Raw genomic sequence first — 13,039 nt, 5'->3', positions numbered from 1 at the left:
GAGGAGAGGCACAGAATCCATGTTGCTTGAAATCCAGTGTAAAGTTTTCACAGTCAGTGATGTACACATCACAAACCATCATTCCATGCTCCAACGATACATCGTGCAGCCCTGATGTAGCGACAGAACTGACACCCTGTCATTTATTATGAAAGGTGCCGATTGTCATTAAAGTCTGGATCTGGCACGCGAGCTTCCCGTTTGCAGACACGGAGCTCAGCGTGAAACTCCTTCCTTGTCAGAGCTTTCATTAGCTGCCAGATGTTGACCCTCCAATTAGACATTTATTAAAATTTGATAGCTACCATGGATCACTGTGGTTGACGAGCATGTGCCGCCATGGCATAAACACGTCACAAATTTATATATAACTAGTAAAACTTTTATGTTTTGTTTTGTCCTCTTATTTATTCATTTCACAGTACTGAAAGCATTTTTTAAAGGAGACATATACAAATTTTCAGGCCTTTGTATGGAGTTCTGGACTCCTACACGATAACCTGAACAGAAAGCTTTTCTAGATCCTTCAGACTCTGCACCTTTTCCTGCAATGTTTCCTTGGGTTTCCTCCCTCTCGCCCAAACGGTCTGTATAATTTACTCCACCCCCGGTACACCTCCCGCCGAGCCCATTCTGCTGTGATTGGTCACACTCCCTCCGCTCACCGTATGCACATTCTGTAATGCGACGCAGACATCCGCTTTTGTCCGATTACCTACACAAAATAAACACCGTTAGGACACTGATAAATTGTTACTTACAGGTTGCTCTTCTGACTCTTCAACATGACCAAGTAATGCTGGAAAGGCGTCAGACTTCAGCAACAGTTTGGCGGATAGTCTAGCTTTGCATTGGCCGATGTTCACAAAACGGTCCTGTGTGAAGTGCCGTTGACGGATGAGCATATCTTTCTCTTGCTGTCCGAGAATCGGCAACTCCAACCACAACCGAACAAACATTTCCTCTGAGCCATACGTGCTAACACGTAACACGGTATGCTAGAACTTGTCCCAGCTGACATTTAACATATTCTTTTCTTTTCTTTTTCTTTTCAATAACAGCTGTAAATGTTTTTTTAATGATTGGCCGGCAGTTGTCAAATTTGGCCTGAATATTGGAAATCTGACACTTGGGCCCTCAAAATAAAAGAGGGGGTTTCACAGGGCTGGGCCACATGTATTTCACAAAAAAAGTTTATTCTTTAAAAAAACAAAACCTTTCTTTAATAACAGTTCAGATCATGAACAGGTTCTTGAGAACACCAACTGTTAACTCTTGCCTACTCATTTCCAAGAGTTAAATGTTTGTTGCCCTATGTGTGTTTACTTACCTGTTACGTGTTGTGCTGTCATTTTCGTTCCTGCATCATAATTGTACTTAGTGTTATGTTTAGAGACTTACTTACATCTTCTGCCCTCCATATTCCAGCTTTGTTTGCAGATGAAGAGCTGCCACTTGATGCACAGGGTGCAGACATTTTATCAGAGACCTTCAATATACTGACTCTAAAAGAGATGAAGCTGCAAATCATGTCTACTCCACATGGCGGCGCTGCAGCTGAGGAGGGCGAAGAGGAGAACATGGCCGCCATGGCCAAAGTAGTCCTGCAAGCAGCTCAAAATAAGGTGGTGTCTCAGGTGAGGGTGTGAAGTCACTATCATGAAGGTACTGCTGTCTTTCTCCAATGAAATAACATTGGTGGGTCAAAGTTGAACTTGAATGGGAACTTCCTTCTGCTTGTTTCTTGGCCCTCAAGGTCAGGAAGAAGGCTTTCATAGAGAACACGGTTCCGCTCATTATCAGCCTGAAGCACTTACTGGAGCGGCAACGCTCTTCTGTCCTGAAAGATCTCATGGCCTACCTCCAGGTCAGTATACATGTAGACACAGACACATGCGCAGATTTTAGAGAAATAAAGGACAATGTGATAAGACTAATTAGTTTGTTCAATACAAAACTGTGGATTGACCTGGGCCCTTAGGGCCCTGTCACACCTTGACGATTTTGGCAGCGCATGCCTGACGTGATTTTGATGGCATACGTTGAACTGCCGACATTTTTTTTTTTTTTCAATTTTGGGCGTATACATAGCATATTCATAACCAGTTCAACGTAAACATTTAGAGTATTAGTAACTTATATAGAACGTTTCTGTAACTTATAGACAACTGATATGAACGAATGCGTAGCATGTTGCCGGTGTTCACAATTTATGCCCAACGCCTGTCACACCTTGACGATTTAGCCAGCTTACGCCAACGTATGATAAATTTGGCCAATACGCTGGCGTACGTCTAAGTCGTCCAAAAATTTTGTGCTTGCATAAAACTTTTCGACCCATATACCTCACCGTGATTGGTTCGTTCAGCTCCGCACACGACAAGTGTCATTCATATCAAACTTGCGGGCCACATGAATATTAATCTTTCATATTAAGAAGGGGGCCGCAAACTATCATCCGCAAGTCTGAGACCCCTGGTGTAGGCTGCATACCACTCATGGATTTGTGATTCGCTAAGGCATTAATAAAGTTGATAGAAAATCAAAAAAAGTTGGTTCCATTCCCGGTGTCACAGTGCCCTCTACTGGATAGTGTTATTGGATGTGACAGTTGGATATCATTTGTCATTTATCATAAACACCATTACGCACCAATGTATTGTATCCAGACTAAAAGATGAATAAAAAAACACAATGCAGCGCTTGAATACTTCTTTTTTGTTTTAATATAATCATCAGGATGTTATGTGTTCGATTAATATGAATTTTAACAAACATCAGGTTGTCAATTATAGAATTCTATGTGGGTTAAGTTTACTAAACACAGAGCTAATATGTCCTTAGTGCTCAGTTTCTCCCTTTTTTTGGACAGTTTGTCAAAAAGTAAGACATGACTTCATCCCCGTTTTGAGTCTTTGCGTCCTTTTAAATGAAACAGATTTCGCTAAGCTTATATTCATCTAAAATGTGGTATCAATTAGGAAAAATGTAGAAACACGCTCACTAAAAAAATGGAAATGTGCGACCACCTCTTTTAAAGTTCTGCCACAGTGCGCCCCGTTTCACTGACGCTTTTGACACTTGCTCATCTTCCTCTTATTATGCCACTGCTGTGTTTGCTCTCCAAATAAGATTTTCACCTCAGTTTTGGTGAAGTTCCGCTTCTTTGTCTTCGGCTTCTCAGCAGCCATGATTCAGAAGGATCCAGCGAAATTCAATCAAGGGTCATTAAATATGGACGCTGCATTCACAGGCCACTCTGCATTGACCACTTATGGTGAATTGAGGGCTTGGGGTGGAGCACAGGTGAAGCACAAATGAATGCACGAATGTGTGCATATGCCTTTTTTTTCAGGTCTGAATATGTTTGTCCGTACGCACATTTTAGGTTTCTGGCGTATGCAGACTTTTAGTCAGATATCCACGTACAGTATTTATAAATGAGGCATAACTCTGTTCTTTGCGAAAGCTGTCCTTTATTGGTGCTACTGCGTATAGAAAATTAAGTCAAATGAAACATAATGGTAGAGGAAAAACTGACATTGGTAGAATTGTAGAGGTCCATATGTGCATCCTGTTTGACACATATTTTTTGTTCAAGGTCACAATGCAGGATTACCGTAATGAGGTCAAGGAATTTTTTGCTGGAGATGAGCAACTAGCAGCAGAGGTGGAGTTTGCTCTCAAGGAGGCTGAGAAGGGGGGGGAGATGGAGAAGCAGATGGAAAACTGCAGCCTCACGGAAGAACCTAAAATGCCGACTGCTGAGGTTTGAATGCACTTGAGAAGTGTCTGACTGTGTGTCTGACGCCACTTTACTTTACTTTACTTCACTTCCTGTGGCCTTGTGAGGTAATTGTACACGCAGCTACCGTCTGTGCAGCCAGAGCCCCACCTGGGGATGCACCCATCCACATTATTTTCACTTCCGATCCAATCCCGATATCTGAGTTTGGATATCCACCATTACCGATACAATTTAGATACCAGGGCTCTGTTTGCTTTAATATACAACCACTCCAAAAGAATATCAGTAAATACAGCTATAAGAATGTTAGCGTTACACCTCTACTTTTTATTTATTTGTATTATCTGCAGTGCTTTGTTGATCTAAAACCCATGACTGTGTGGTAATTGTGGTTGCTGCAGGCTTCGGTCCATGGCTCTCCTGTCAAGCCCAGACTTCTTCTTCCATTCAACTTCGCCACGCCGCAGCCGCCACGTCCAAATCCTCTGTCTATGAGACAGATACAGACTGAGAAGTATGTTTACATTACAGCACCTTCTTCTTTTTTTTTTTTTGGAAAAAGGTTGTCACTTAAAAATACAGTGGAACCTCTGTTTTGGTGACAAATCCGTTCTAAAGGGTCCATCTAAAACCAAATCGTATGAAAACTGAATATATATTTCCGCTAGCAGACACCCAAAAATATTAACACAAGACACATTTTATAGAGAATAATTATACATTCAGAAAGGCACGCCAAATGTGTGTAAGTAAAAATTTTAAATGGATAAATTAACATTTAACATCACTTTTGGGAGGCAAAGACGGCGAGGGAGGAGGGGAAGTGAGAGCCACATGGACGACACCTTTGTGTTTTGCTATGAGTTATTATTATGACTGTGACGTGCAGGTGGGAGTTAAGAGTAGGTTTTGCAATAAAGGCATGTTCCGAACAGAGTTGGACTCGGTGTATTAATAACGCCATCAGACTATGTCACCAACGTGAGGTCTTTTGCTTGGGCGCTCAAGTCTGATGATTGATAATGCGGGCAAACGGACTAGGTTGTGTTGTTATTTGAGTATGCCAAATTAATGTGCCTTAGAGGATACGGTAGTATTGTGTAAACTAAGCACTGTATAGCCAGATTTGGTGTTGGGGGTGTGATCCAAGATGGCTGAATAAACAAGCAATACTGGGAGTAGTCCGTCCACATCTTTGTTAGTACCACAAGATTCAACGCGCCAAAGGATGAAATACAACAGTTTGTTACATGCAATATTGTGTGGTAACCGAGACTGTGTGTGAGAACACAGGCAAAAAAAATTGAACATCGAAAACCGAATCATGCTAAAACTGGGGCGTCCGAAAACCGAGGTTCCCCAATTTCTTTTGTAATGATAGAACCTCCAAATGAAAAACAAGAATACACAGGGCTACTGTATGTATTCCAAGATTTTAATTTCCAAGCCTGTTAGCGACAGCTTCCAGATGTACGTATGTGTAAGTACGAATGTTGCATACATCTGTCACGATAGCAAATTTTGCTGGTCAATAATTGTGCTACAAATTATAGTTGATATTATCGACATTTTTTGAGGCCGTTTGTTCATTATTGTCATGAGAGGTGTAATTCACATTTGAATCAGTAGATGGTACTCCAGTGCAGTGTAACCGTGTGAACCACATTAGCTTGACACAGAAGTTGCCTGTACGTATGTTTAAAATTTATGCCATATAATTAAATGGTTGCATTTCTTTTGCGATGTAGCCAGCAAGACAGTCTGTGAGCGCGCACCATTTTGCGCTGTTTTGTTCATATTTGTCGACCAAACGCCTCAGTAAGCATTGACTGTCGGGATGAAGGCTCCGCTGCCCGAGGCAGTGCTGCCTCACGAAGCTAACTGCTAAACCCTCCGTATCCACACACTAGTAGCCCCGCCTCCACAGAGAGGCTGAATGAGATGAGGGTTCACTCTCTCCGTTCATTCCACTATAGAACCAATGCACACAGACAGATGCAGAGTGAACCCTCTTGTCATCCAGGCTGTGTGGCACAGAGATGAGCAGATGAAACACACACACGCATACATGCACATGTCAATTTATCAAGGGCGTCATAATTATCGACTTATCGATTATCGTGACGGGCCTACATACATCATACATTTGATCTGTGTCCTTTGAGACTAACCCAAAGTCATGACTGATCAAAGTGAAGCATCAGTGATCATCTAGCAATGATCATTTCATGGCTAAATTCTGAAGTGAGAGATTGTTTTCTGTGTGTTTGAGGATCACCATAACCACAAGAACTAAAGCTCAAATTACGTAAAAAAAACAAAAACACACACACATGAAAACATGAATGACCGTATGTTATCCATTTATCATTTTCTACCATTAACAGTTAGCTATTAGCCTTGTTGAGAAACCCACACAGCTAAATGAGCTGAAATGACCAAGATTGCCCCCTAGTGCTTTGGAGGCACACAGTGTTTGTCCAAGAAACGTGACCATAATGAGGACAAGCAGTATAGAAATATAGATTTTTTTTTTCTTTCTGTCTAGTACAGCATGTCAAATTAGAGATGCAGTAGAATTTATCATAGCCACATGCATATACAGTCATGGAAAAAATGATTAGATCACCCTTGTTTCTTCAGTTTCTTGTTCATTTTAATGCCTGATACAACTAAAGGTTAATTTGTTTGGACAAATATAACAACGACAACAAAAATAGCTCATGAGAGTTCCATGTTTTGGCAGTACAATGCTATAGCTATTCATGTACGAACTTAAGTGATTTTGGTTATTATCAAGAAAACCATGGAAGTTGCTTGATATTAGATGTTAAATTCAACTCTTATGGGCTATATTTGTTATCATCATTGTATCTGTAGTTGTATCAGGCATTAAAATGGATCAATAAACTTAAGAAACAAGGGTGGGTTAATTTTCCCTGAGTGGGTTAATTGCATATGCATGCTTCTGAAAAGGAATCTGTCTTTGTCTTTGTCTCAGGCGTGTGCATTTCTGTGGCAGAGCCGCGCCAGAAGAGTCGTCACAGTCTATTGTTCTGGAAAAAACAGGTACATCATCACAAGCTTAAACTACAATCCAAATGTTTATTACATTTTGTTAACATTCTTGAGTTATTTGGAACTGCAACCCTTAAAATGTGAACGCGTCTTGCAAAGTTAGGAAAGGGCTTCATGCTGACCTCGTTACAGCTAATCTTTGTTGTTCTTCAGCAGAGAATACCTAGATCAGTTCTACACATACATATGCATTTCTAGAAATAAGCCCTCCTCTCTAATAGATGCTTTACTTCTCGTTGTTTCCACTACCTTTATATTATTTTGAAAAAAAGCTGTAAACCTAAGGGGAAACATTGCTTCCATAAACTCTAGGTAGTCTGTGTAACTAAATGCATCCCTGGCCAATATTTGAGAAAATTCAGTATGTTAATGTTTGTGTGCCTTTGTTGCAGTAATGCCTACCGGTGCTGTGAAGAGCAGAGCCATCAGCACACCCAAAGGTATGCACCCTCAGCAATGTTTACAAATGTGTGTAATCATGACTGCACAGTCAACACACACTCCCACTTCAATCCGAAGCTTTTGGATGGCTAGATGTTTGTGTTGCGCTACTCCCTCGGGTGACCACATAATTATGGTTTTATCATATTGCTGTGCCAATGACAGAGTTTGAAACTATACCTAGTGTAAGTTGTTTTGCATCCTGATTAACAGTGAATCATATAGAGCAGACACACTTTACACCTACTGTATGTTTTACAGTCATACATCAAGCTGCATAATTGCAACAATCATTCCACTAATTTACTGTCATTCTTTTATTCCTTATGAACATAACCCTTTACCCCTCTTGTTTCTGCTTGTCTTTTAAACCAGGTGTCACTATCAACCTAACTTTTGAGGAGGGAGTCAGCGCCATCTACAGTGATAAAGGAACAAGTATGAACTCATTAGTCATCTATCTAAATCAGGGGTGTCCAAGTACAACCAGTGGCCACTTACAGTCCAGAGCAGTTTTTTGTTGGCCCTCTACATATTGCAAAAGTAAGATGTGGATGTTGTGTGCAGATAGTTTAGTATATATTGATCTACAGTGGATTGCTTTTAGCATCTTTTATGTACAGAATGTATCAAAGTCCTTTAATTTTTCTGTATGTGGTCCTCGCTGGAAAAGATAGGTATTTTATTTATCGCCAAGAGAAATTCACATTTCCAGCCACTCTGCAAAAGCGTCCTTATAAACATAATCACTTAAAAATAAAGCAAACGAAGCAAAGTAGGAGTGTTAAGAAAAAATAGAATACGGAAAAAATGCAGTTTTTAAATGAAACTTTTTCTTATTACGTAAGGAAAAAATCCACACCTACATGGCCCCATGTGGAAAAAGAAATCGTGTGAAACATAACTTAACAGAGATTAATTGAGCTCTATCAGTCTGGAAAAGGTCATAAAGCCATTCCTAAACCTTTGGGACTCCAGCAAACCACAGTGAGAGCCATTTTCCAAAAATGGCAAACACATGAAACAGTGGTGAACCCAGGAGTGTCTGGCCAACCAAAATGATCCCAAGAGTGCTGTGATGACTCATCCAAGAGGTCACAAAAGACCCCACAACAACATCCAAAGAACTGCAGGCCTCACTTGCCTCAGTTAAGGTCAGAGTTCATGACTCCACCATAAGAAAGACACTGGACAAAAACAGCCTACATGGCAGAATACCAAGACCAAAACCACTGCTGAACAAAAAGAACATTAAGGCTTGTCTCAGTTTTGTCAGAAAACATATTGATGACCCTCAAGACCTTTGGGAAAATACTCTGACGAGACAAAAGTTGAACTTTTTGGAAGGTGTGTGTCCCATTACATCTTTCGTAAAAGTAACGGCGCATTTCAGAAAAAGAACATCATACCAACAGTAACATATGATGGTGGTAGTGTGATGGTCTGGGACTGTTTTGCTGTCCGGCCATCTGTTGGTGACCTCAAGCTGAAACTAATTTGGGTTTTGCAGCAGTACAATGATCCAAAAAAAACATCAAGTCCACCTCTGAATGGCTGAAGACTTTGGAGTGGCCTATTCAAAGTCCTGACCTGACCTATTGAGATGCTGTGGCACGACCTTAAATAGGCGCTTACAACAATTCTGCAAAGATGAGTGGGCCAAAATTCCTCCACAGCGCTGTAAGAAACTCATTGCAAGTTATCACAAACTCTTGTTCGCAGTTGTTGCTGCCAAGGGTGGCCCAACCAATTATTAGGTCTAGGGGGCAATCACTTTTTCACACAAGGCCATGTAGCTTTGGATTTTTTTTCTCCCATAATAGGTTTCATTTTAAAAACTGCATTTTGTGTTCAGTTGTGTTGTCATTGACTAATATTTAAATGTTTGAGATCAAACAAATTTAAGTGTGACAAACATGCAAAAAAAATAAGAAATCAGGAAGGGGGCAAACACTTTTTTACACCAATGTAGACAAGATCGGTTTAATATGTAAGGGCTCATGATCTGGTTAAGCAGCTCTGCTGAAGAATAAAACATGCCGAGTGCATTTCCCAAGCTGTGGATGAGGCCACTGACTACACATTGTCTGTGCCCTGACAGGTCTTGGCGAGGAGACAAATGTTCTTCATGTACAGTCTGATACAGAACAGTAAGTTGGACCTTGCACTTTTTTTTTTTTTTTACTATTATTATTAATATAATTTTTGATATAACGCTTCTGACTTGCAAGCCATTTTTAAATACAGCGGTGCCTTGGTTGGTGTCTAAGCCGCACGTGTCCGCATCATAAAATGGCATATTGTGGCCCGCACGAGTTTGTGAGGACCAGGCAACTCTTTGACACAAGCCAATCATGAGCTGTTAAAAAAAACTCAGGTCGAGCATATCAGCCCATTGGAAATTGCAGGAGGTCATTACTCAGTATAACAGCCTGACTCACCGTTTCATTTTACAAACAACATTACACTCTTCACACAGCAACTAACACTCAAACGTTATACATCCAGAAATATAGAAACATGTACCAATATGAGTTTTATATGGGGGGGGGACATTTTAAAGTGTTCCCATTATGCATTTCGTTTGAGAAAACCATTTCTTTGAAAACGGCGCTGCAGTGCTGCTTCTGTCCACCAGAGAGGACCAGAGCCCAAAGCAAAAAGAGAGAAGCTGATGTTATTGCAGCGCCCCAATTAATGTGTTGTGCAGACGCAATGCCTTATGGGAAAACTTTTAAAAAAAAAAATTTTAAATTTTATTTTAAAGTCATACTGGGACATGTTTATATATTTGTATATAAACCTTTTGAGTATTAAGTTGATGTGTGATGAGTTTAGTGCTGTTGGTAAAATGTTCTTTGAAAGATGACACTGTGAATCAGACTGTTATGTTGTTCCACTGGTATACTGTATATAATGACCTCCACTGATTTCCAGTGGTTTGACAAGCTTTTTGTGGGTGCAGTAGTAGGTTGTGGTTGGCTCCTGCCAAAGAAAGAGCTTTTGTTTCCTCACCGAGTCGTGAGCAGCACAGTGTTTAAACAATTAATAGTACTTCTGAAGTAAAGGAGATGTCACAAGATTAGAATTTAGCCATAAATTAGTCGCACTGCTGTATAAGCCACAGGGTTCAAAGTTTAAGAATAAAGTAGCGGCTTATACACCGGAATTTACGGTAATCTGTTCTGGATGGTCCGACTCAAACCAAAACCAACTCTAACCAAATCAAATTTTCCCATAGAAAATAATGTAAATCCATTTAATTTGTTCCAGACACCCAAAAATGTAAACACAAAACACATTTTGGAGACAATTATAGTTTTACATGCAAAAAATAAGACAAATGAATGGACAACTGAACATTTAACATCACTTTTAGCTAGTTTTGTTGGTGGGGAAAACCCACAAAACTATCAATTAACAAAATAACACAAAATAAACACATTATTCTGCTGCAACCACAAGTGAGCCTCATCCATATTCCAGTCTGTTTTCCTATAAAGTCACACACTGAATTGTGGCAGGCCATCCCAATCAAATTAATGTATGGAAAACACTGCAGGGATTAACATGACATAAAGGTGGCTGTAGGAAAGTAGCGCTCAGACGAAGAAGAAGCAGGTAAGTATTGTGATCGGCATTTCCTGTACATGCGTAATGACAGTTATGTATTTGGAGCAGCACTACACTGGAATTACTGTTACTAGGGCTGGGAATTTCAGAGTACCATACAATACGATTTGCGATAGATGGTGATAGTAGAAACATAACAAAACAAAATATTTAGTGTAGTATAGTGGTAGTGACGTGATCAGCAGAAGGAGACAGACAAGGACCCGGATCAGGTTGAGCAGCTCCACAATGTTGACAATAAACGACGTAAATGAAACACGCGTGTCTCATCTGCGCTATAAAAGCAAAGCCAAAGTGAGCCCACACTTGTGGTGTCAACTATGCTGGCTCACCTATCCCTTTAACTTCACCGCACGAGTCTGCCGCTCCTCCTGGATGACATGTAAAGTGGCAACTCACTGAAGTAGAACAGTGGCTTCAAACAAAAACAATACACAGCAAGAGCGTGTCTAAACATCGTGATGTATCCATATTTCATCACAGCATCAGTGTACACGGTTATACTTATTGAAGTGTACTGATGGAAGTATTCCATGTGACACAAAGCCATAAAGATGGCTAAAGCTACGCTATTCTGCTTTTCAGATCTCTGCCTGGACAGAGGCAGTGGAACGTGCAGTCCCCGCTCCGTCAGAAAAAGAAAACCAATCAATAAACTGAAGAAACATGGGTGGTCTAATAATTTTTTTCCATGATTGTATAACGCCAAGCGATTTGTGAGATCTGATTTACTTTTTTCGAGGAGGCATTTTTGTGATTCAAATGTATTACTTTTTTGACGCATATTGTTTTGAGAAGCCAAACTCCTTACTTGCGTAACCCCAGCGACTACCTGGAACAACGTTCTTCATCACCGAAATACCACCAGAACTGGACTTCGGGAACAAAGTGGGGGGTGTAAGTCACTATTGATGAACTACACTGCCGATGGGGATGTCATACAACTTAATGTAAAAAAATTCCAACTATCCCTAAATTTTATTACAATGCCCGATCGATGACGGCATGCAGGTTCTGAGTGAAAAAAGACGAGTAGCACGTTTATTCTTGCACCCATCTTGTCTTACAGACATTCTCAACACACTTACAGCCTTCAAAATAAGAGTCATGAAAAATATCCTACATATGCAGTTGGGATTGCATGGGTGATTACATCTTCCTTCATCTCAAGCATGGGCATTACAGTTTGTTGAAGATTTTGAAGCAATATGGGCAGAGGCTGACATCCCATTAGAAGAGTTAGCCAGGCTACATCCATTTCTCAATTACTGGGCAAAATTGTCCACTGATGTATAGAATCAATAAATATAAGGATTTTTGCACTTAATTAACAGACATTTTATTCACTAACCCATAAAGCACACACGCTATGCTGGTAAAAATAAGTGTAAAATGAGCAGAAGTGGAGCAAGAGACCATAATATGCAAAGTTTGCAAAGCAACGGTGATGGCAAAAGGTGGGAACGCGACAAATTTGTTCTACCATCTGGAGCGCAAACACAGAGTTGAGTAAGACAGAGTCAGCGAGCATGTCTACGCTTACCCAGTCCAAAATACAAAACGCATAGTTTGGGAGACATTAAATGCACTTGCTGTATTGCACTTTGTTACCAATAAATCAATAAATGTGCTTTACAATTGGAGTGTATTTACTTGTATGGGTTAAGGTTTGTAGCTTTTTATACAAGACTCCGCTGAATTTAATTACATCGTCATATCATGATACATGCTAGGTCCCTATTGCCCAACCCTAATTTAATCCTACCACTTCTCCACTGATAGTTTGTTCACTTCCTGTCATTAAATGTTAACATTTTCTTAGAGTAAAACAAAATAAACACAGGAGTACAAGCTGACAAACATCGTCTGAGTAATAAAAAAATGAATAATTAATAACATCCACGAGGAGTGCCACGAGATCTAGTGTCACCAGAAAATTAAAACGTGACGAGATTTGTCATTCAGAAAGAAACAGTCTTGTGATAATAAATTAATCTCACAATAACTGATAACCTGGATAATTTTGCCGACCTCTCAGGGCAGTGATAGTAATCTGCCACTGAAGCTGCTCTTCTGTCAGGAGATGATGCTGTGCATTGGATGATGCTGGTTGTCCATGATGGAAAGGAGCCTCCTCAG

General features: G+C 40.3%; 1 protein-coding gene across 2 annotated transcripts in view; it reads left to right on the top strand.

Annotated features, from left to right (window-relative positions):
• The window catches only part of ncapd3 (non-SMC condensin II complex, subunit D3), a 35,846-nt gene extending 23,054 nt beyond the window's left edge, over positions 1-12,792 (top strand). For both annotated transcript variants that reach the window (XM_054797353.1, XM_054797352.1), the window contains exons 27-35: positions 1,429-1,637; positions 1,757-1,867; positions 3,602-3,769; positions 4,150-4,262; positions 6,750-6,817; positions 7,219-7,266; positions 7,643-7,705; positions 9,369-9,417; positions 11,486-12,792. In XM_054797353.1, coding sequence (XP_054653328.1) covers positions 1,429-1,637; positions 1,757-1,867; positions 3,602-3,769; positions 4,150-4,262; positions 6,750-6,817; positions 7,219-7,266; positions 7,643-7,705; positions 9,369-9,417; positions 11,486-11,555 — 899 coding nt within the window. In that variant the 3' untranslated portion in view covers positions 11,556-12,792. The remainder of the gene's footprint in view (positions 1-1,428; positions 1,638-1,756; positions 1,868-3,601; positions 3,770-4,149; positions 4,263-6,749; positions 6,818-7,218; positions 7,267-7,642; positions 7,706-9,368; positions 9,418-11,485) is intronic.
• Positions 12,793-13,039: the final 247 nt, after the last annotated feature.

The sequence above is a fragment of the Dunckerocampus dactyliophorus genome, chromosome 13 (assembly GCF_027744805.1).
Source record: "Dunckerocampus dactyliophorus isolate RoL2022-P2 chromosome 13, RoL_Ddac_1.1, whole genome shotgun sequence".
In the NCBI taxonomy this organism is placed as follows: Eukaryota; Metazoa; Chordata; class Actinopteri; order Syngnathiformes; family Syngnathidae; genus Dunckerocampus; species Dunckerocampus dactyliophorus.
The sequence above is the reverse complement of the archived record's forward strand: the minus strand, read 5'-3'. Positions and strand labels throughout refer to the sequence as shown.